Here is a 20,782-nt window from a genome sequence, read left to right on the forward strand (position 1 = left end):
ATGTTTTGGTAATGTTGCTCTTAGGGCGGCCGTAGTAACAAATCCACGACATGATGTAAAGCCGACATCATTCGACTTTTTCACTTGTGTAAAACAAATCCTTGCTACTCTTCTCATCTTTGTGCAAAATTTTTATTGTTATCACTTGGTTGGTAGTAGGAAGAAATTCTTAAAATTCTGTTTGTTATCGTGGATGCGATTGGCTTTGTTATCTAATGAAACCAACAACAACAAAGATAATAATAAAAACATGAACAGCTGATTTTAAGTTCAAGTGAAGTGATGACACTGATTAAAGTGAAGAAGAAGAACAATCTAATTTATAAGTGTGACCTATTATAATTGTGTTATTTTTGATAGAAAAAGTCTGAAACCAAACAAGGTGCCAGTTCCATAGCGCATACATCAAAATAATTATGACTTGGGTGTTTTCTATCCCGTCAACTTGGGTTTTTTCTATCCCGGCAAGTCTTCAAAATACGCAATCCATGGTGTAATGTCACTATTATGACAGGAAAAGCGTGCACATACATGTATTTGTGTATTTTGTCGACGCCGGAACTTTCTTACTTATGGTGTTTTTACACGATATGTATTTTACATATGTGCTGTCACTTATTTCATCCATATGTAATTCCTTATGTGTGTCAAAATTAGCAGTGTACACAAAACATTTATTTTTGTGTTCAAATCGGCATATGTATTTTACATATGACATAACCTATAAACAAAAAACACTTTTATTTTTTATTAACTCAACATATTAAACACCTACTAACGAAATAATAATTTGTAATTGTTGCCTTTTCATCCTTTTTTTTGAATTTCAATTGAAATATTTTCTTCCAACAATGTGTTTCATTCGAACAGCTGATTTCCTTATGTTTCACATACGAAAATAGAGCGCGTCCTATTCGGAAAAAAATACATATGTAATTGCATATCGTTTTGACACATTGAAATTTCCGTATGTTTCACATGACGAGTTCAATTTCCATATGTAAAAAAGTGACAGCACATATGTAAAATACATATCGTGTAGAAACACCATTAGCTGGCTTAAAAAATATCTCCCATCCAATTTCAAAGACCATATTTCGAGATGTTGTCTTCTACTTGATCTTTCCATCGGACGCCGTTATCCTTTATTCTTTTACAATAAAATAAGTCAACTTAACATGCTTTTCCCCCTTTAGTGAACTAAACAAAATAGAATGTTATAAAATGTGTTCAAATATTTCACGTGTTTATTTAAAAATTTGTATTTTTTCTATGTTTTGTTCCTATTTTCAAAAAAGAGTAGCAATTTTCTGTCATAGTTAAATTTTCTCAACTTTGAAAATTCGTACGTCGACGTATTTAGGTAACATTCCTATCGGAAGAGCTAGTCGAAATTTAGGTAGGGCTTATTTGTTTTTTTTTTTTCGTTCACATCCATAATAGTTCCGTTCCAGAACCTAAAAGAATCTACATATTTTAAAAATTTTGCCACTTTTTACTCGAAAACCGTTCCTTAACCCACAAAACTGGTAAAACATTGAATCAAATTTAAGAGAGCACAAAACAAAATGACGTTCTCTTTGTAAACTTTTTACTCGAGAAATTTGGCCGAGTAAAAATGGTAAACAGGAATGCCTTCCTCTGATTGACTGTTATGTTGATTTGGAAGTATTACCATCTAATTTTGACATATTTACTAGATTTCCGTTCCTGAACTTTTCAAATTGTTCTGTACTCTGAGAGCGTTATTGAAATGTTTCCCTTATACTAGCTTTACTATTAAAAAAGTACTGGAACAGACCAAATATATTCTTGTTTACGAGACTACTGTAGATCTTTACTAATTGTAAGCATCCGATTTGACAGCTGTGATGGCAATCCAAAATCGACTTACAAATCCCTAATTTAGACCCGCCTTTTATGAAATGCAAATAAACGAAATTTAAACAAACAATAATTTCAATAATTTTGTAATAAAATGGGTAATATTTATATAATTTGTAGATTATTATCTTTTAAATTACCCTAATTTTGTTTTCATTTAAGATTCGTTACTACTTTCGGAAGAAATTAATCAATTGAAGAAGTTGCGTAAGTAATTTTGGAACAAGCCCAATTCTGGCCCCCTCGCAGATCCTTTTAATTAGAATAGTGTTTGTGTAATTCGGTAAAGATTTAAATTTAAACCCATATTGTCCATATTGCCGTGGTAAATTTTAAAAATCATAAGAAAATACAATGGTCCCAATGGAGCCTAAAAAGGACGTATCCGGATATACTGATTTCCACAATAAAAAGAAATATATACCGCTATAATCAGCACTCCAAGGATTACATGTGGTAAAAATGTCAAAACGATCCGCGGGGGCTCTATACTAGACTAAAGCCGTAATTTTTTTTTACCGCTACTAAAAAAATCCCTCGCACAGGTGAACACTATGAATATCAATTGAAATTAGCGGGTCTGGAAATGTGTGACCTCGACGATAACCTACATTTATTGCTGGATGATTGTGTGGAGTTGCAACGCGTTACCAATATACAAGATTTGACGCTATTGAATCTGAAGTCCTTTTACTATAAAAAGAAAAAGGAACACATTGAAAACGATGTAATAATTGCAAAATTGAAAAACGAAATCCGAAAACAGCAAGAAGAACTGGAAAAGGAACAGGCGGAATGTAATCTTTTGGAAAAGTACAGTAGTCCCTATTAGAATATTGTGTAAAGTTGAGGAAATTAATTTTTGAAAAAAATTTCCTTAGATTTACCACCTCGATTAATAAACGCTTGGTGTCAGAGGCACAAATGCAAACAGCTAAAATGGATATTGAGGCAAATATGCAAAGTCTTCAAGATCGTTTGGTAAGTGTTTTTTAAAGACGCACGAAGAAATAAGATTGCGTTTCTAATTGTTGTTTTGACATTTCAGGATGCATTGGCCATACCAGAAGATTTCAATATTGATGAATTAATCAAAAAAGTTAATTTGTTGCGAAAGGATAAGACTAAGGAAAAATGAAAATGAAGAAAAAATACGCACATTCACAAAATCAATTGTCAGATCTATATAAAATAAATTAATGTATAATTATTGTTTTAAAATTTTTAATATATACGTGTACTTTGTCATAACCATAAATTTTTTAGGTATTTTAAAGGTACATGGAGAGTAAATAAATAGGGGTACAAGAAATAGGGGACAGAAAAGTCCAACCTTTGAATTTGATCTAAGTAATGTAAACATATAACCTCTGTTCTAAGGGCACGTTGTCATGATGGCAAATATTGAATCTTGATGCGGGAATGGTCAACAGTCAAATCGTTAACACGCATTGTGGCAGCATCCTTCTTGCCGTGCACACCCTTCTGGCCCTTGATGGCTTGATTTGGGGGGGTGGGATGTACTAGAGAGAGTGGACCGAGTGTATGTACTAGAGAGAGTAGACCGATAATTCCCATCTTACAACATTACAAGGCATGGTTGAAGTATTAGGTTGTGCAGGGTTTGTTTGATTCAAATCGGATAGACTTTTCGCATGATATAACATTAATTTTTAGCAATGACCATTTTAGGTAGAAGGTTCCAGGAGTGGACCAATGGTTCCCATCTTCGAACTTGATTTCAGTGTCAAAGGAATTTTACGATGCGCGTATTTTATATTAAATTGAACGTTCCATGCGATTGTTATTGGATAAACAGATTTTAGCAATTCTGACGCTTCCTGAGAGGTGTGCCAGATGAATTGGAACGAACTTGATTTAGTGTTGATAAAAATACGATGATGTCCAGAGTTTGGGTCAAATCCAGTCGCTTAATATTAAATTTATAAAAATTTTGATACCACCTGGGAAAGCTTCCCCTATGAGTCCCATCTGAGGACCTGATGGGTAAAAATATTACAATGTTTGTATCAAATTGGACACTCCATACGCTTAATTTTGGATTATAAAAATTGAAAATGCTGAGGGGAGGGAGGTACTAGAAGGAATGCACCGATAAGTCCCAACCTCCAATAATATACAGGCTAGGAAAAAATATTAGGTTGCGCAACGTTTGATTCGAATCAGATATTCTGTTCGCATGATATAACAAAATTAATTTTCAGCAATATCTTTACCCTTTTTGTGTGGCAGGTACCAGAAGTAGTGGACCGATAGTTCCCCGCATTCGAACTTGATTTGAGTTTGGAAGAAATATTACGATGTGCAAAGGATGAAATCGGTTACTCCCCTCGAGAGAGTGCGCAGCAGACGGACATTTGTAAATCGACTCCATATTGACTCACAATTACCTACATTAATTCTTCCCTACACCACACATAGAAATAAAAATCCGAGACACAATTTTTTCTTTTCATTATTTTAATTACATCGTGTATTTTTTCCTTGAAATAATTTGTTTTTTTAAAAAATGACAAAATATATAATATGAAATATTTATAATTCTTCTTAATAAAAAAATGTTTATCAAACATCATCATAATCCTCTAAAAATAGAAAAAAAAATTAAAAAACGCAAGGCGATTTCTAAAAAAACAGTTTTTTTTTGTTTTTTGAGGGGGAAGTGCGTGGTGAATGAAAAATACATAACAAGTATTTCACAAAAAGAGGCTCAAAAGTAAAATTTGAAGCTGAAAAATAAGTCGTTCTGTTTTTCATTTTCATTTTTGTTGTTGTTGTTATTTTTTCATTATATTTTAATAATAGTTAACTTGAGAAAGCGGTATATATTATTAATATATTTTGTTTTGTTTTTATTAAATTGAAAAAATGTTTAGTTCCTTGTAATAGATCTACCATTATTAGAATATGTTTTTTTGTTTAATATTTTTTATGTATAAAAAAGGAATTTATCGTTTAAATGTTGTTTTTCTTGTTGTTGTTGTTGATTGATTGCTGAGTTTACATTCTTGTTGGTGTTCATGTTTGTTGTTGTTGTTTTTGTTAGATTTTCTTATTGTATTGGAAGCTTGTTATTTATTTTATTTAAACACGATTAAATATATTAGCTTGCCGTTATAATAATATTGTTTTTGTTGTTTTTTTGTATAGACCTCTACCATATATCTTTTATTTATTTTTCAAATATTTTGCTTCGTCTGAGTTTGAACGGGATGTTGTTTTTGAATATGAATATATAACTGAAGTTTTATATTGTTTATTTTCGTGTACTGTTGTTGTTGTTGTTTTAAAGGGCGGGTATGTGGCAGACAAACATTCAACTTTTGCTAAATGCTCACCAGCAGTAGCACTAGAGCTGCGGACTGGCGGTTGCATGTTTAGCGGCTGAATTCGGGCGCATCATCCTGGGTAATGTCGCCGTATTTCCAGATGGCCAAATGAGCATTCAAGGCAGCTTGTTGGGCAGCTTTGTATTGGTCAATCAATTCGCGCAACTTGCGTTCGCCACGTTTCTCCACCATGACCAAGCCGTCGGATACCAATTGTTTACCAATGTCAATGTTGGTAGTGGGATCGTGGATGGTAGCAAGGGCAGGACCGGAAGATGGTTTCAATTCAACATTGATCTGTACTTTACGATTGAGTACATCTTCGGCGAAGGCACGCAATGCTTCCTCTTTGTCTTCGTTGTCCTGAGGCAGTTGAACCAAAGCTAAGGCGTATTCAGTAGCAAATGGTTTTTCGCTGGTGAAACCAGATGGCAGTGAAGCCAAGCGGGTGAAGGGAACAACCTGAGGAGAAAAGAAGAAATGTATTAGATTTCAGGAAGTCACAACATTTAAGAAGCACACAACAATTCCTTGTGAGGTGAGAGTTGGTATTGTGACAAAATATCCTTTGCATCGTGACTACGATGACCCCTGATTGCCAATTGCGTTTAAGGCGAAATGTCAAACATAGCAGCAGTTTCCAATTGTGTAACTCTAAAAAAATATTAGAGTTTAATCTTCCACCAACCACATGGTGAGACATTTATAATGCCCCTACTAGCAACTATGGCGACAATCAAGTTTAAATTCATTACAAATTTTAGTCAAGCATCAGGATGCGTCGTGTTTACACTAGGATATTTTGCCATAACTTGATCTAGCAAGCTTATGACTCATGCGTTTCTCTTTGAGACGGAAACGGATCTAAGGAGCGTGCCATATATTAATTTGTATATAAGGAGACTCATTATGAAACTTACCTCCTTGTTACCATAATCAATGTACAAAACATGGGCCTTGTTGTCTTGGACACGCTCGACCTTGGCACGATACCATTGATTGTCGGCAGAGAATTGAGCGGCACACAAATCGCCACGTTTGGGTGTATAGGCACCAGCAATTGGAGGATTCGATTGGAAATCAGCATGCAACTTGGCCATCAGGGCATCCAATTTGGAACCACTGGCACACGATTGAGCGTAGAAGGTCAGAGTTTCGGTGATTTCAGTTACAATGACATCTTCCAAGTTGACCTTGCGTTCGACGGGTCCCTTTTCTTCCTTCTCTTCAACGACGGGAGTCTCTTCCACAACTTGTTCAACATAGTTGGCCCAGATGTTCTTCTTGGCAGCCTTGGCACGATCCTCGGCGCTCTTCAATTGGCGGTAGTATTCGGATTTCTCAGCGCTGAAGTGAACTTCAGCCAAACCTTCTTCCACCAAAGCCACAGACAAGTTGGTGTTATTGTCGGTCCAAAGCCAACCAATGACGGAGGTGCCGTTCTTGTCGGTGGTATCGATGTGCACAGAAACGTCACGTTGCAAAATGCGGTCGCGGGTAAATGCCAAAGCTTCATCACCGAAGGGTTCACCTTCTTGGGCGGGAACACCATTCAAAGCGGGGCGTGAAGAACGTGGGCAGGAGATACCAGCCAACAAGAATGTAACCAAACAACTGTCCTTGGGGATGTACAAACGGATGCGGGAACCGCTGGCGACGAATTCAACAATACCCTCTGTTCTAAGGGCACGTTGCCATGATGGCAAATATTGAATCTTGATGCGGGAATGGTCAACAGTCAAATCGTTAACACGCATTGTGGCAGCGTCCTTCTTGCCGTGCATACCCTTCTGGCCCTTGATGGCTTGATTTTCGGCAGCGAACAATTGATCGTAGCACGAAGAGCGTTGGTCATCATCCTGGCGATAACGGACAACGGAAGCCAAACCCTTGGCAACCATGGCTTCGGCAACGTTTTGGCCACTGATCAACACAGTGTAGCAGTATTTTTCGGGGAAATTATCACGGGCAGGTGAAATGTAGTCCAAAACACACTGAACCTTCTTGTTGATCAACTTCTTACGCAAAAATTCACGGGCATCGAACATGAAGGGAATTTCGTACAGTGGTCTGAAATTCTTGGGACGTGGTGGAGCCTTAATTTCTTCACCCTCAGCATTGACCACGGCGCGGGTATCACGTGGTGGACGAATCGAAGAGAAGAACACCTTCTTAATTTGGCCATTGGGCAGTTTGACATTGATGGCATCACCGTTGAATACCTCAACAACAACACCGGTGAAATCTTTTTCCTTGGTATTGAATGTTGGGGCATTGGATTTGTAGTCTTGCCACAGGCACAGACGTTTTTCCTTGGCGATGCGTTCGGCAGCACGAAGTTTATCGGCACCTGTGAACAAAAACAGAACAATTAAATTATTTCAATTTAATAAGTAAAAGAAAAATTCCCAATATAAATGTATATACAAAGCAGCATTAGGTTGAATACATGGACTGGGTTCAGATCCGTCTGAAATTTGATAGATAGGGGGAGTTCTTCATTATTTCCGTAAATGCGGAAATCATACTTAGATCTGAATGTAGCGCCTTTATTCAACTTACAGTGTATATTTGTAGCCGGGGTGAAATGATTTAAAGATCATTGTGATAAGATCTAAAAATCTTGGAGTCCGTCAAAGTTTTATCTAGCATAATTTGCTGCTAATATAAAGTTTTTATAAGTATATGACTCAAAATACTCTATGTAGCAACAAATAATGCAAACAATATGTATAACAATAAACCATTTAATTTAAAATGTAGACAAATTGACTAATGTTTAAGCTATGGATAAAGGTACCGCAAAAACACCTTGATATTGTCTACACATTTAATCTGGCATCATGGTTTCCGAATATAAAAATGGGATCTATCTTATACTCGAGATCAAGACGCCATTGTAAGAAAGAAAAAAATGGAAATGGGGACTTTAAATTACTTAAGGATCGCCTATCACATACGTAAGACATTTGACACTATCAAATGATCTGGTGGTCAGTACCAAATTGTAAATTCTATTAACTCATATTTTCAGATCACTTACCTCCCTTCATTAGGGCCATTGACCAGTCAACACACTTGGCCAAACCTTCACGCAGCAAAGATTCAGCAATATTGCCCTTAGGATGCAGGATGGTACCAATGAAATTGGCATTGTTCACCGACTCCAACACAATTTGCACTTCACGCTGCAAAAGTCGGGTTTCCACAAAGAAACGTGCCTGATCGGCAAAAGCAACCTTAACCTTCAAATCGGGTTTACCATCGGCGTCCAATTTGACACCGGGACAACGGATACCCGAAATCATCAAGGTAACATAATAGAAATCAGGCAACAAGAAGGCACGTACTGTCGAACCATCACGTACATGCTCAATAATGGCTTTCACGGGCTTTCCACCGAACAGTTCAACGATTTGCGATGGATTGTCTTGGGTCCACTTGATTTGACGGACATGATCATTGGGGTTGGCATTTGGTGCCCATTTACCACGACCAGCATGTTTGGCTTGATCTTCCAATTCAATCAGTTTTTGTAAATCTTCTTGTTTTTGGGGTTCTGGTGGACGGCTGTCACGGCGCACGGTCACTAGACCTTCCTTAACCATAGTTTGGACAACATTTTCGCCGCTCTCATCACCCAACCACACGAAACCATATTCGCGATTGGAATTTGGTGGCTTTTCAAAGGAGAAGGTTACCTCCTTGCCAATCAATTTTTGGCGCAAAAATTCGCGGGAATCCCATGCCCAAGGTTCATCCTTGGTTTCATCACCACCGGCACCGGGACGGCGGGCTAGCTTGGGAGCAAGAACATAAGAGAAGGTGATTTGTTTCTCTGGTGGTGGTGTGCCTTTAAGGGCACGAATGACAACTGTATCGCCGGAAAGAACCTGTAAGTAAACGAATAAATAAATTTAATTAATAATTTAAACAATTTTTGTCAATTATAAAATGAAAGTGAAGAAAATTAAACCTACATCAGTTATATGATTAATTGAGTAGAACGAACGGAGGAGAGAAACACGTGTTCACGGTACAATGGTTTATCGGAAAAAGAACCTAATTGTGTGCCATATGTTACAGGGTTGCCTTTTAAAATAGATTAGAATGAAGTTGGTTGCATTTCTCGAAAGGGGAAATCAATTACACACAGAGTTGATTTTGTATTGTAGTATCTGCTCTCTTGTAGAGAACAGCTGACGAGACGAAAGACGTTAAATGTTTGAAATTTGATTTGTATTATGAAAAAAAGCATGGCAAATAGGCATTCTTATGGAAGACCAAAAGTACTCCCCGTAGAATGACAATTGGTATTTTCATAGAAGACTAAAATTATTGTTATGAAAAAAGATTAAAAATTATTTTTTATAAATTAAAAAAAAAAAATATACATATAGAATATCAAGAAGACCAAAATATTTTTTTTGGAACGTTTTATTATCGGAGATCTTTCTTAAAAACGACCTAAAGGCCATATAATAAGTTACAAGGGCTTATAGAATTTACACAAGACTTCTTTGGGAATAGACAATAACTATGAAAAATTCCATTCCATCCATGAATAATAATTTTGATATTCAAGCGTCGGCCATGGTGATGGTGTGGGCCGCCATAACAGTCGCATTAGTCGACCGTTGGATCAGAATAAATGCCGAATATTATCACGAAAATATTCTGGAGGGTGTATTAAAGCCTTGGGCACGCAAACATTTTGGCCGCAGAGCACTCATCACGTGCCACCCAATAATGGTTACAATATGAGGTTCCTCGCTTCATTTCGATCCCACAATGGCCACCAAACATCTCCGGATACCAATCCGTTGGACTATTGTGTCTGGAGTATTTTGAAAAGCAAGGTTGGCACTAAAAAAATACCAAAGTGTCGATCACCTCAAGCAAGCGCTTCGCCGGTAATGGGACAAAATACTGCAGAGCAACATTCGGGAAGAGTGTGACGGTTTCATTGGCCTTTTGAAGGCCAAAGGTGACCAATTCGAAGAAATCTAAACTTATTCATAAATTTGATGCTAATTCTGACTGTTTTTGCTTTCCACCCCCCATTCTCGGTGTCAAATTTTTATTTTTTAAAATTTCAATTTTTTTTTTTTTTAAATTTCAAGTGAACATCTCAAGAACTCTTGAGATCCTGTGAATCTAGTGTTTATGAAGAAAATCGAAAGTCGATCTTGAAAAGTCGTCTTTGCGATTTCGACGTCGACTTTTAGACTTTTCAATACAAAAAGTTGATTAATCAATTAGTCGAAAGACGATTTACTTATCCCTAGTAGGTACCTTTTACACCAAATTGGGTCTTTGGGTCTAAAATAATTTGTTACTTTGTATTGTGTGTAGCTACACTTCTTACATCTACTTAAAATGTTAAGGGTGTAATCATTTCGCCACCAACCGAACTTTTACTTCATCATTTCATTATTGTTGCTTTTCTAAAGCCACAAAAGTAGGTTACCCTCTTGTCGTATTATACAATCAGCAAACAAACTTAACAGGCCTTATTTCAATATTCATTCAAAACAAGTGGTTGTGGGTTGCGATACCAAATAAAAAATGTGGCCTACAGAGTCTTTAAGCCAAAGGGAATAAAGAAAGAAATTATCAAATGGTTTGTTATGTATGTTGCCATGAAATTATTTGGTCAGATAAGGAGAACTGGTTAATTCTTTAAAAATACAAAAACTAGGTAATGGTCTTGTATTAGCTTTTATAAAACACAAACCTTTTTATTCTGATAATAAAAGAAGTAGTAGGAAGTGGCAAATGCATTTAAATACGAAAATTAAATACTTCCTATGGATATATTGAAAACACGATGACGTACTTTTATAACTGTATATAGAGAAAACAACACAGAGTATTAAATTTGTCTAGGCCAACCATTATGAGACATCACGTAGAGTGGCCGACCACAAGTCATTGACATTTGTAGAATCGTTTAATAAAAAACACATGTACATGCATGCATTTTATAAAAGATAAACAATGTATGTGTGTGTGAGTTAAAGATAAAAAAATAAATAAAAATTAACACACATTTCGGTTTAAATAAAATTGGAAATCTGTTTATAAAAATATGCCCTGCATTTGTTGTTGTTGTTATCACTTGTTACCGGTTGTTAGGTAGTTTGTTACAATCAACAAGTGGATGGAATGAATCAATGAATACAGTCAGTAAACCTGTAAAAATACCAACAAACCTAAAGAAAATCAAAGTAAATGTTAAAATAACCAGTCAAACAACTTTTCTATCATGCTGTGATGGTGCGGTCGTTCGGTCTTTAGTACCTTATACCTACCACCAACTCACCAAAGAAAATACGACATGTTGGCATAGCCCAGCTAGGTAGCTAAGATAGTAGATAGGTGGCTGAATTGTATTGTACATGTGCATGCATGATAAGAGCTATCAGCAGCACCAGTCAGTCAATATGATTTGGAAAGGGAGAAGAAATAAAATTAAACAAACAAAAAAGTGTATACGTCCATCTTTTTTGTTGAATTGTTGTTTTTGATTGCATGGTGCATAGTGAAACAAAATTGATGATCTGGCAATTTGGTATTATCGGCTATTGAAAAATATTAACAATTTATAAAGAATTGTTTTAATTTATGTGAGTTTCGTTGTCGGCATGTAGAGAATATAAGGGCTAATTTTAAAATGGAAATTTTTTGTAGGCCAGCATGTAGGGAAGAGTCGGGGCACAGTATCTTATTTAAAAAAAAAATATGTATAAAAAATCCGTTCTATCATCAAATAGAAATTGGGATTCTAAAAATGTAAGGTTAAAGTATTAATCACTTCGAAAGGCAATATATAAGCGTATGAAAAAAGTCGGTCTTAGAGCCTGCTATTCCACTTAAGAATTCGAACACACACAAAATTCTTAAAATGCAACCAGATATTTTATGCATATGGATTTATTTTAAGAACACAGATTATGATTCTAGACAAATAAGTTCAAAATGAAGGATGCGGTTTTATTCAGAGTTCGATTTTTTGTTCGCTTTTAATAGTCAAAAACACTATATAAAATACAATATTTTTTAAACGATTTTCTTTGGTCGGCATAGAAGAATTTAGGATACTGATTTGATTCAATTTTTAAGCACCTTTCGTGGAAATTTGTCTATTCGACAAAAGTTCCTATGCACTACGAAATTAGTACATTTCAGTTTCATTTTTGAAACCCCATCCAAAAATCAGTAGCAAAACGAAATAAATAAATAAAATATACATTTGTGAGAAGTTAGATTTTGCGGGAATTTAAAATGTTATAACATAGGTAGATCCGGCCCTAAGCTACAAATGTCATTTGTGAGAAGTTAGATTTTGCGGGAATTTAAAATGTTATACCTTAGGTAGATCCGGCCCTAAGCTACAAAGGTAATAAACTTCTGAAAACAATTATTTCAGAGTTTGGCAAAGAACAATACAGGGACGGACTATCGCGAAAAAAATGGTTTTACTTTTAAGCAAAGGGCTAATTTCAACACTAATCAACCTGTTATACATTTTATATATAAATTTATTGGATGAGGTAGTATCTATGACCTAAAGTCTGGTGGATAGACTGATAATGTACAGAATATCCAATGTAAAATAGCAAAAGCATCCTTAAAATGTATAAAGGGAGAATACGAAGCCGATAATACATATTCAAAATAATAGAAAGAAATTGAAAACAAAAACCAAACGAAGGCCTATTTAAGGTCGGGCAGTAAGGAAAGCAGAGTATTAAGTTTGCTGTCAAATCATATTTTGAAACCTATACATAATTCGCTTACTGGCCGACATTATATAGGCATTGAACCGAACCAAGCCAATTTGTTTGACAAAGTACTTAAAATATCGAAAATTATAGAGTAAATTATATGAGTGCTACACCAAATATATATAAATGGTGTTGTCTCTGTCAAATATCTGAAGGTTTTGCCTATGACCTACAGCCGAAATTGTTTGTAACGCCTCTGTTTATAACAACATATCGCTTAAAAAGAATGTTCCCAAAAGGTCCGAGAACAGTTCTGTCCTTTATTTTTATCGTTTATAACGACATATCGCTTATAGCGGCCAATATCGCCGGTGCCTTGATCATCGTTATAAACAATTTCGAATGTATTTAATATACACCTTTTGGAGGAGGGTATTAACATGGTGAAACACACAAGTAATTCTAAAAACCCTTTATGTCTGCAGATGATTTTTTTTTTTTTTTTTTTTATTTTTGAAGATAACTAGTTGTTTTTGGCACTAAAAATTTGTGATGAAATTCCGGCAAGTTCGAAGTACACCATTTAGAAATGACCTAGCTTGTCTATATAATTCATCTTATTGAGTGCATAATAATTAGATGGCAAATCCAAAGGTATTAGAAACATATGTTATGGCCACTTGCAAGTTGTCATATCTGCGGATATTAAATAACATTAATATATTTTTTTGCTTACTTAGTTGTTGGATGATTGGAAATACACAAAGTGCCACGAGTTATGTTATTAAAACAATAAGCAAAGGCAAGCAGTCGTAACTGATAAAAAAGATAGCATGATCCAACAAAACTGCCTACAAACACACGTATCGACATATATATGTGGATGGAAATTGGTTGCGCTTTGCTTTTTCTCTCACTGGACGGGCGGGCACATAAACAATAAATCATTGACATGAAAAAGTGAAAGTTTATGATGGAATTTCAAAATATATACCATAGAAATCATAGAAAATATCCTCCTCCATAATTTTAATGTCCTTTGAAATTCCACCAAGAAAAAAATATTAATTTCATAATGCCGCAAAAACAGTTCATTTTCTTCTTCTCCACAGATTTTTTTTGTTTTTGCCTCAAAAAGAATGACAATTTAATTTTTTTCTTTGGAGAGAGCAACCAAGAGATTGCCTCTTGGGAGAAATAAAACAAACACTTGCACACACACATAAACACATTAATAAGCATAAAACGAACAAGACAAAAAGTGAGGTTAATAACTACAATACGCAGGCAGCCCGGCAAACGACACTATTCGAATCGCTGGCGGCGGCGACTGCAAAGTCAACATTCGTTTTTCTCAACAAAATCTGCCAGGTTGGCACTGTATGAAACGAACTTTCATTCAATTGATATATGGTCTAGCGTGTTACTCGCCCATGCCCCAGTATAGTGCTTATTCTTTTCTTTGCGCAGCAGCCGACTTCTCCTGGCCATATCTCTGCTGACGTATGTGTGTGCGTGTGCATGTCTCGTCGTCCGGCCTTTCATTGTCTGCCAGCCTTCTTGTACTTTTTTTGTGACTGACTAAATTTGACAGACTGGTGTGTTGGAATTTAAGTTTTTTTCTTTCTTTCGTTTAGCTTTCTGTCAATTTGCAAATTTTGTAGGCTTAATTTCCTAACACGTAGTCGCCCGTTCATATGTATGACTGCATCATTTTCCCCATGTTTTCGCAAGAACAACTTACCTGTTTAACAATACCCTTCAGTTTCAGGGCAGGAGCAGTGGTTACTGTGGCTGGAGCAGCTGCTGTATTTGTTGTACTCATTTTCGTTTCTTTTTTTGTCTTTTTCAGTTAGTTAGTAGGTGACAATGAATATATTCTGCTTCTGCTGCTGGTGAATCAAACGATGACAAGAGGCGGGGTGCACTTCACTACTTTTCTTGTGACAGAAACACGGTTTTAATGCCTTGCGTCGATATGGAATTTGTTTTGTGTTATTTATTGCTTTGAGCAAACAAATAAACACTAGACCTCGTTGTGTCTTTCTTTCAAAAAAACTAATTAAAAAAAGAAACCCGTTTTTATAAAAGAAATGAAAAATTTCTTTAACTATCCTACCAGTCAAACTTGTGTTCCGCCCGACAAGAAGTTTAATTTCGGTTTGACGCAAACACGACATCGACATTCGTGGAAAACGTATGTGACGTTTGTGTTGTCATATGCAAAAGCTGATGGCTATGACGTTCAACATAAAAAGAGAGTGAGACGACAGTATTGCATAGAGCAGCATAAAACAGAGATGATATGTAGTTTTTTGTTTTGGGATGATACAATGGGACAATTGTATAAATATTTTAAAAAAAAAATAATTAAAAACTTTTTTAGAAGTAAATTAATAGATATTTATTTGCCCAACAAAATCGTAGTTTATTTTTTCTAAAGCAAGGTTCATGCATGTTGTATCGCGTTTAACAATGTCTTTTAAATCAACTCGATTTGTAAACTGAAGCGCTAAATTATAGCTATTTAGACTTAGACTACTAAATCCACTCGATCTCAAATAGCCGCATCGGCCCAGCTGTTGGTGCAAATTAATGTCAAAAATGTTGTTGTAATGTTGAACCAAAAAATTAAAATGAAAATCTCCGAATTTCGAAGAGCTTTTTTGGCAATACTTTTATTAACATTTTCTACAAGAATTTGTGTAAAAAAATCTTGTCAATATGTTTGTTTTGGCAAAATATTTTTGACATATCAAAATACAACAACCGATGTATGTTGTAGAAATTCGCCGATGCGGCTACCTTGTATATCTACCTTGGTGTATACTTCACCTTAATCAAGGTCACAAAGCCAGTGGATTATATTTGACGTTTAAGATCGATTGGATTTCGTAAATCCTAACACGATTTTATACTTGCTCCAGAACTTTCAGGCATCTACTCATTTTACAAGTTTTACATTAAACGAGTACGAAGAAATGATTGTATTCGAATATATGAGGATTTTGGGACCACAATTGCATCACAGGAGTGGTCGTGTTATTGCAAATTGCTTTTGTATTTTGCATACAGTCAGCAAAATATATAAAATTGAGGTGTCATATGGGCTATATCGAATGATGGAATATACGATTGATCGTGGGTATCTTGTTAGGATATAAAAAGAAATTATCATGTACCGGATAGCCGAAATTTATATTTCTGGAACATATTTCACATCTCAGGAAAATGTGAAATTTTACCTTAACGGCATATACATTAGAACTTTTTACCGGGTTAACCTACTTTATGAGGATTTATTTGGCATAAGGTTCGTTCGTTTACTCAATAATTTGTACGAATTTGTACAAATTATTACAAAATGTTGTTCGTTTACCCAAAAGTCCAGTAAAAGAGAGTGAATTGAGAGAGCAGATTTGACAGTTGTGTTACTGAGTATTTGCAAATTCTTACAAGGAAAATTTACTCAGTAAGAATTTTCTTGTACCATCAGCTGATATTTAATCAGCTGTTTTGTTATGTTTTGTAAACAAACAAAAAATTGTTCTCAAGAAAATTGATTGTTTTGTGAATTTTATTTTGATTTTGTATCATTAAATACCAAAATGGATGAAGAAAACGCAAGTATTTAAAAATAAGGTAATACAAGAGTAATTGGCGAACGATTTTTTAGGTTCCAAATCCAAAAAAAGTGTGCATCCCTAACATGTCTGGAACACCATCGGTTATGTCCACCCCAATATCAATTGCAGATACAGGAATAGCAGGTCACAAACTTTTAAATGGTTGTGGGGAACAAACAACATCAATTTTCCGCTTGTTATCCATTTTTCTAATAAAAATGCTGTTTTTTAGTTTGAACCAATTTGTTTGTTGTTTTAATCAGCTGTGTCGAAACAATCTTTTTACTGGATGTTGTTCGTTTACTTTTTGCAGTTTTCTCTCTTGAAAAGGAATAATTCGTATTTACTCTCTGCAAATTCTTACTGAGTAAATATTACTGGGAAAGTAAACGAACGAACCTATATATACAAAGGAATTGACAATTGATACCCACTGGCTTAACGAAATCCGGCTAAATGTAAACGTACTATTAGATAGCCTTTTGTTTCCAGATTACAACAACATAATTTTTTTCGGGGGAAATGTTTATTTCCCGAGATATGAGGTTCCAAAGTTTTAAAAATGGCTCAATTTTGACTATCTTTTATTAAAAATGTTGAATTTTGTGATCAGCTTTTACGTGTTGAGTATCTTTTTATCTCACATTGTTAACGGGTAGACGGCATTTGGGCGGGGATTTATGACTTTCAGATACGCTACGCGACAGAATCTCCTTTAAAATAGAATAGTTTTTAAGGTGGCCGACTTCGGCCGCGGATTTAAGTATTTCTCCTATGCATATAACGGCATATACATTAGAACTTTTTACCGGGTTAACCTACTTTATGAGGATTTATTTGGCATATATACAAAGGAATTGACTATTGATACCCACTGGGTTAACGAAATCCAGTTAAATGTAAACGTACTATTAGATAGCCTTTTATTTCCAGATTACAACAACATAATTTTTTTTGGGGGAAATGTTTACTTCCCGAGATATGAGGTTCCAAAGTTTTAAAAATTTTTTATTAAAAATGTTGCATTTTTTGATCAGCTTTTACGTGTTGAGTACCTTTTTATTTCACATTGTTAACGGGTAGACGGCATTTGGGCGGGGATTTATGACTTTCAGATACGCTACGCGACAGAATCTCCTTTTAAATATAATAGTTTTTAAGGTGGCCGACTTCGGCCGCGGATTTAAGTATTTCTCCTATGCACAGATACCAACATCGACTACGCGGCAGAATCTCCCTTTAAATAGAAGAGTTTTTTTGGTAGCAGTTTTTTTGGCCGGGGATTTAAGACTTCCTCATATGGACAGATACCAACTTGGCTACGTCAAAGAATTTCCTTGTTTTTGTAGGGTTCTAAGACCCATATATTTTTATTCATAACAGATAAAGCAACATATCGCACCATTTTGGAAAGTGCAAAATGTAGTATATAAAGTTGAGTCGGGATTGGTAAGATTTTCCAAAAAAAAAAATCGGGGACCAAACCCCATTTTTTGTACTGTATCTCCCAAACGGTTTAATATATCATATCACCACTCAATGGAAAGACATTTTCATAAGCTTTAAAATGATACCCATTTTGTATTAATCGGTTCCGGATATAACCGGGTGACCGTACCCGAACTTCCACAAGAAAACATATATCACTATAATAAGGGTAAAAATACCTACCTCTGTAAAAAAATCTTATCGTTTGTACTAAATTAGAGTTAAGCCCAAAATAGGTTGATTTTCCAATTTTGGAGCCCCATATTCTGGGAAGTATACATTTCCCCAAAAAAAGAAATATGTTATAGTGATCAGGATACTAAGTGAATGGTGAAAATTTCAGATTTTTCTGAGAGGTGACCTTAAAGGAAATATAATCCCTGTATTGCAGAGTTGCTCACGATAGCAACATTTTCATAGCATTTAGTGCCTTTTTTCACAACTATGTTTCGAGTAACGGTTTCTAACAAGAGGAAGCCATTTCTTGCGGCGAGAAAGTGCAACAAGTTATATTTAATAAATTTGAGATCGTGTTCATTTTAAGTAAAAATTTGTTTAAAATATAATTTTATTATATATCTGTGTGTTTCAAAAAAGTGTCATATATAATTGTCGAACAATTTCATATATTTTGCTCGAGTCTGTTAATTAATTTCGGTACGAAGTCGTTGCGAATAGCGAGTATAACAAGTTGACGTTGAAAATGTTTCGCGAATCCTCGGGTCCTAAAACCTTATAAAACGAAATTTTAATAATTTTATTACGAAGTTTGTGTCTGTGTGAAATTAGTTCGTAATTATTCCTTCGGGTTAACATTCATGTCGATTTGTGTTTTTTCTCCGCTCGTGTCTTGTGAATTTCTAACCCGCTTTTCTTTTATACAATCCTCTAGAAAATATTAAAAAAACGGTGAAAATTTGTAATTGAAATAAATAAAAAAATAATTGCAGTGCCTATTAGTGAATGCAGGATTTTATTATTGACCCCCTTCCGGCAGATGTGGCAATATTTTCAACCGCGCAAAATTCAAGCATCTAAGTGAAAAATTGGAAAATAAAAAAATATATCTTGTGTTTTTCGAAGAAAATACATTCTGACATGGCAACCAATATTACTACACCTTGATTACTATAAAAAAATATATGGTAAGTTAAAAACAACTTGAATTTTGGGTGGTATATAGTATCGTAATGACATGTGACAGGTACAAAGATCTGTTGTCACTATATTCAGACCAATTGATATTTATAAAAACACCGTGTATACAGACCAATTGGTCTTTATAACAGCATATGGTATCTATGCAGAACATATAGGGTTGTTAAAGACATATAGTATCCATACCGACCAATTGGTCTTAATAAAGACCTGTAGAATATGTGGACTATAGACCAATTGGTTTCAATAAAGACATGCAGTCTATACATATCCCAATAAAGACATATTATTCTATACAGGCCGATTGGTCTATACAAAGACTCTGTGGTTTCTATACAGACCAACTGCTCTTTATAAAGAACCTGTAGAATCTACACTAGTCAATTGGTCTTTATAAAGACCAGTGGAATTTCATAATAATTGTTTCTGCTTTTTAATATTGCTCCCCGTTACTAAACAATATATGAAACAACCATATTTTTTTACAAATTTTTATTATTAAAAAAAATTACAAAAATGCTATAAATGCTCAAACTTTCTTAAACACCACCGAAGTAACAACACTCCCCACTTTACCGCCAAATTTAAAAGACGGTGTTGGTATTGTACATTTCTTCAGAAATTTTCCACTAAAGCTTGCAATCAACTCCTCCTCTGTCCAATTACACGAGGTAATTATAAATAAACTATTTTCATCCATCATATTCTGTACGGACTGCATATATAGTTCTCGTTTCTCTTTGGGATTGTCGGGACACAAACTAATGGCATCATATGTTCCCTTGTCATGGACAATACCAAATATTCCCAGCGTTTTACACGATTCCACATTCATTAAATCGGCAACTTTATACTCGATTGCCAATTCTTGATCTCTGGCTATATTTTCGGCCAACTCCACCGCCTTTGGTGAGTAGTCAACTCCCATCAGATTTGTATATCCTTCACGTGCCAATTCGATCAGCAGCATTCCATTGCCGCATCCCAAATCAATGACACGAACATTATCCGGAATATCATCCTGTTTCATAATCCAATTGATGACACGTAATTGGGAGTCTTCATCGAACCAAATTTCTCCAACATCGCCATGATTTTTATAATTGCTTATTTCACGTTCGTACGCCTTTTCCCAATAATCCTTGGTTCCCAATTCACTGCCATTCAGCTCTTCCACAGACATGTTGTCTTTCTGACTACACAGCTGTTTGTTGTTTACAAGTGTTCCTTAGGATTGAACGTAAGACGCCAATGTGCTTTAGGTTTTCACAGAGATTAGCTTTTGAATAAATTGTCTTCTATACATTTAGGAAAAACAGTTTAAATGCCAATATGACGAAGGCAACACTAAAGTGATTTCATGAAAAAATTACAGGAAATTTTGAGTTCTTAAATCGAGTACCTCAGTTGAAGATTGTTTTAAAATGATCATGTAAATTATTTCATAAAATTACTTTAGTGTGGACAGGGATAATGAAAAGTGAATATGTTCTCAATAAGGTTGAAAAATTTGCCGTAAAAGTCATATATTTCTGATTGGAATACT

At 35.1% G+C, this 20,782-nt stretch overlaps 3 protein-coding genes and 1 long non-coding RNA gene across 4 annotated transcripts; 1 reads left to right on the forward strand and 3 right to left on the reverse strand.

Moving 5' to 3' along the window:
- Positions 1-1,978: 1,978 nt before the first annotated feature.
- LOC133338465 (augmin complex subunit wac) lies at positions 1,979-3,022 on the forward strand. The gene is made up of 5 exons (XM_061546636.1): positions 1,979-1,982; positions 2,047-2,091; positions 2,430-2,697; positions 2,766-2,865; positions 2,933-3,022. Exons 1-5 carry the CDS (start codon positions 1,979-1,981, stop codon positions 3,020-3,022), a joined length of 507 nt encoding a protein of 168 aa, XP_061402620.1.
- A 2,122-nt stretch (positions 3,023-5,144) lies between these two features.
- LOC133338468 (staphylococcal nuclease domain-containing protein 1) lies at positions 5,145-14,843 on the reverse strand. The gene is made up of 4 exons (XM_061546640.1): positions 14,709-14,843; positions 8,278-9,127; positions 6,155-7,584; positions 5,145-5,696 (listed from the first exon to the last, which is right to left on the reverse strand). Exons 1-4 carry the CDS (start codon positions 14,787-14,789, stop codon positions 5,283-5,285), a joined length of 2,775 nt encoding a protein of 924 aa, XP_061402624.1. The 5' UTR covers positions 14,790-14,843; the 3' UTR covers positions 5,145-5,282.
- A 97-nt stretch (positions 14,844-14,940) lies between these two features.
- On the reverse strand, positions 14,941-15,174 carry LOC133338471 (uncharacterized). Its single transcript, XR_009754631.1, has 2 exons — positions 15,084-15,174; positions 14,941-15,022 (listed from the first exon to the last, which is right to left on the reverse strand). It is a non-coding gene; the product is annotated as an uncharacterized LOC133338471 (long non-coding RNA).
- A 4,570-nt stretch (positions 15,175-19,744) lies between these two features.
- On the reverse strand, positions 19,745-20,422 carry LOC133338469 (EEF1A lysine methyltransferase 2). Its single transcript, XM_061546641.1, has one exon. It carries the CDS (start codon positions 20,417-20,419, stop codon positions 19,766-19,768), a length of 654 nt encoding a protein of 217 aa, XP_061402625.1. The 5' UTR covers positions 20,420-20,422; the 3' UTR covers positions 19,745-19,765.
- Positions 20,423-20,782: the final 360 nt, after the last annotated feature.

This window comes from Musca vetustissima, unplaced genomic scaffold, assembly GCF_032173495.1.
Source record: "Musca vetustissima isolate MV318-11 ecotype Yass unplaced genomic scaffold, APGP_CSIRO_Mvet_v1 utg35934, whole genome shotgun sequence".
NCBI classification, from domain to species: Eukaryota; Metazoa; Arthropoda; class Insecta; order Diptera; family Muscidae; genus Musca; species Musca vetustissima.

Bases quoted from the DNA above. Each gene is read 5' to 3' on its own strand.
- LOC133338465 (XM_061546636.1), top strand. The intron at 2,698-2,765 runs GTACAGTAGTCC...AAATTTCCTTAG, and splicing joins GAATGTAATCTTTTGGAAAA to ATTTACCACCTCGATTAATA. The intron at 2,866-2,932 runs GTAAGTGTTTTT...TTGACATTTCAG, and splicing joins AAAGTCTTCAAGATCGTTTG to GATGCATTGGCCATACCAGA.
- LOC133338468 (XM_061546640.1), bottom strand. From the start codon at position 14,789: ATGAGTACAACAAATACAGCAGCTGCTCCAGCCACAGTAACCACTGCT. The intron at 9,128-14,708 runs GTAAGTTGTTCT...GTTTACTTACAG, and splicing joins TGAAGGGTATTGTTAAACAG to GTTCTTTCCGGCGATACAGT. The intron at 5,697-6,154 runs GTAAGTTTCATA...TTTTCTCCTCAG, and splicing joins TTGATTATGGTAACAAGGAG to GTTGTTCCCTTCACCCGCTT.
- LOC133338469 (XM_061546641.1), bottom strand. From the start codon at position 20,419: ATGTCTGTGGAAGAGCTGAATGGCAGTGAATTGGGAACCAAGGATTAT.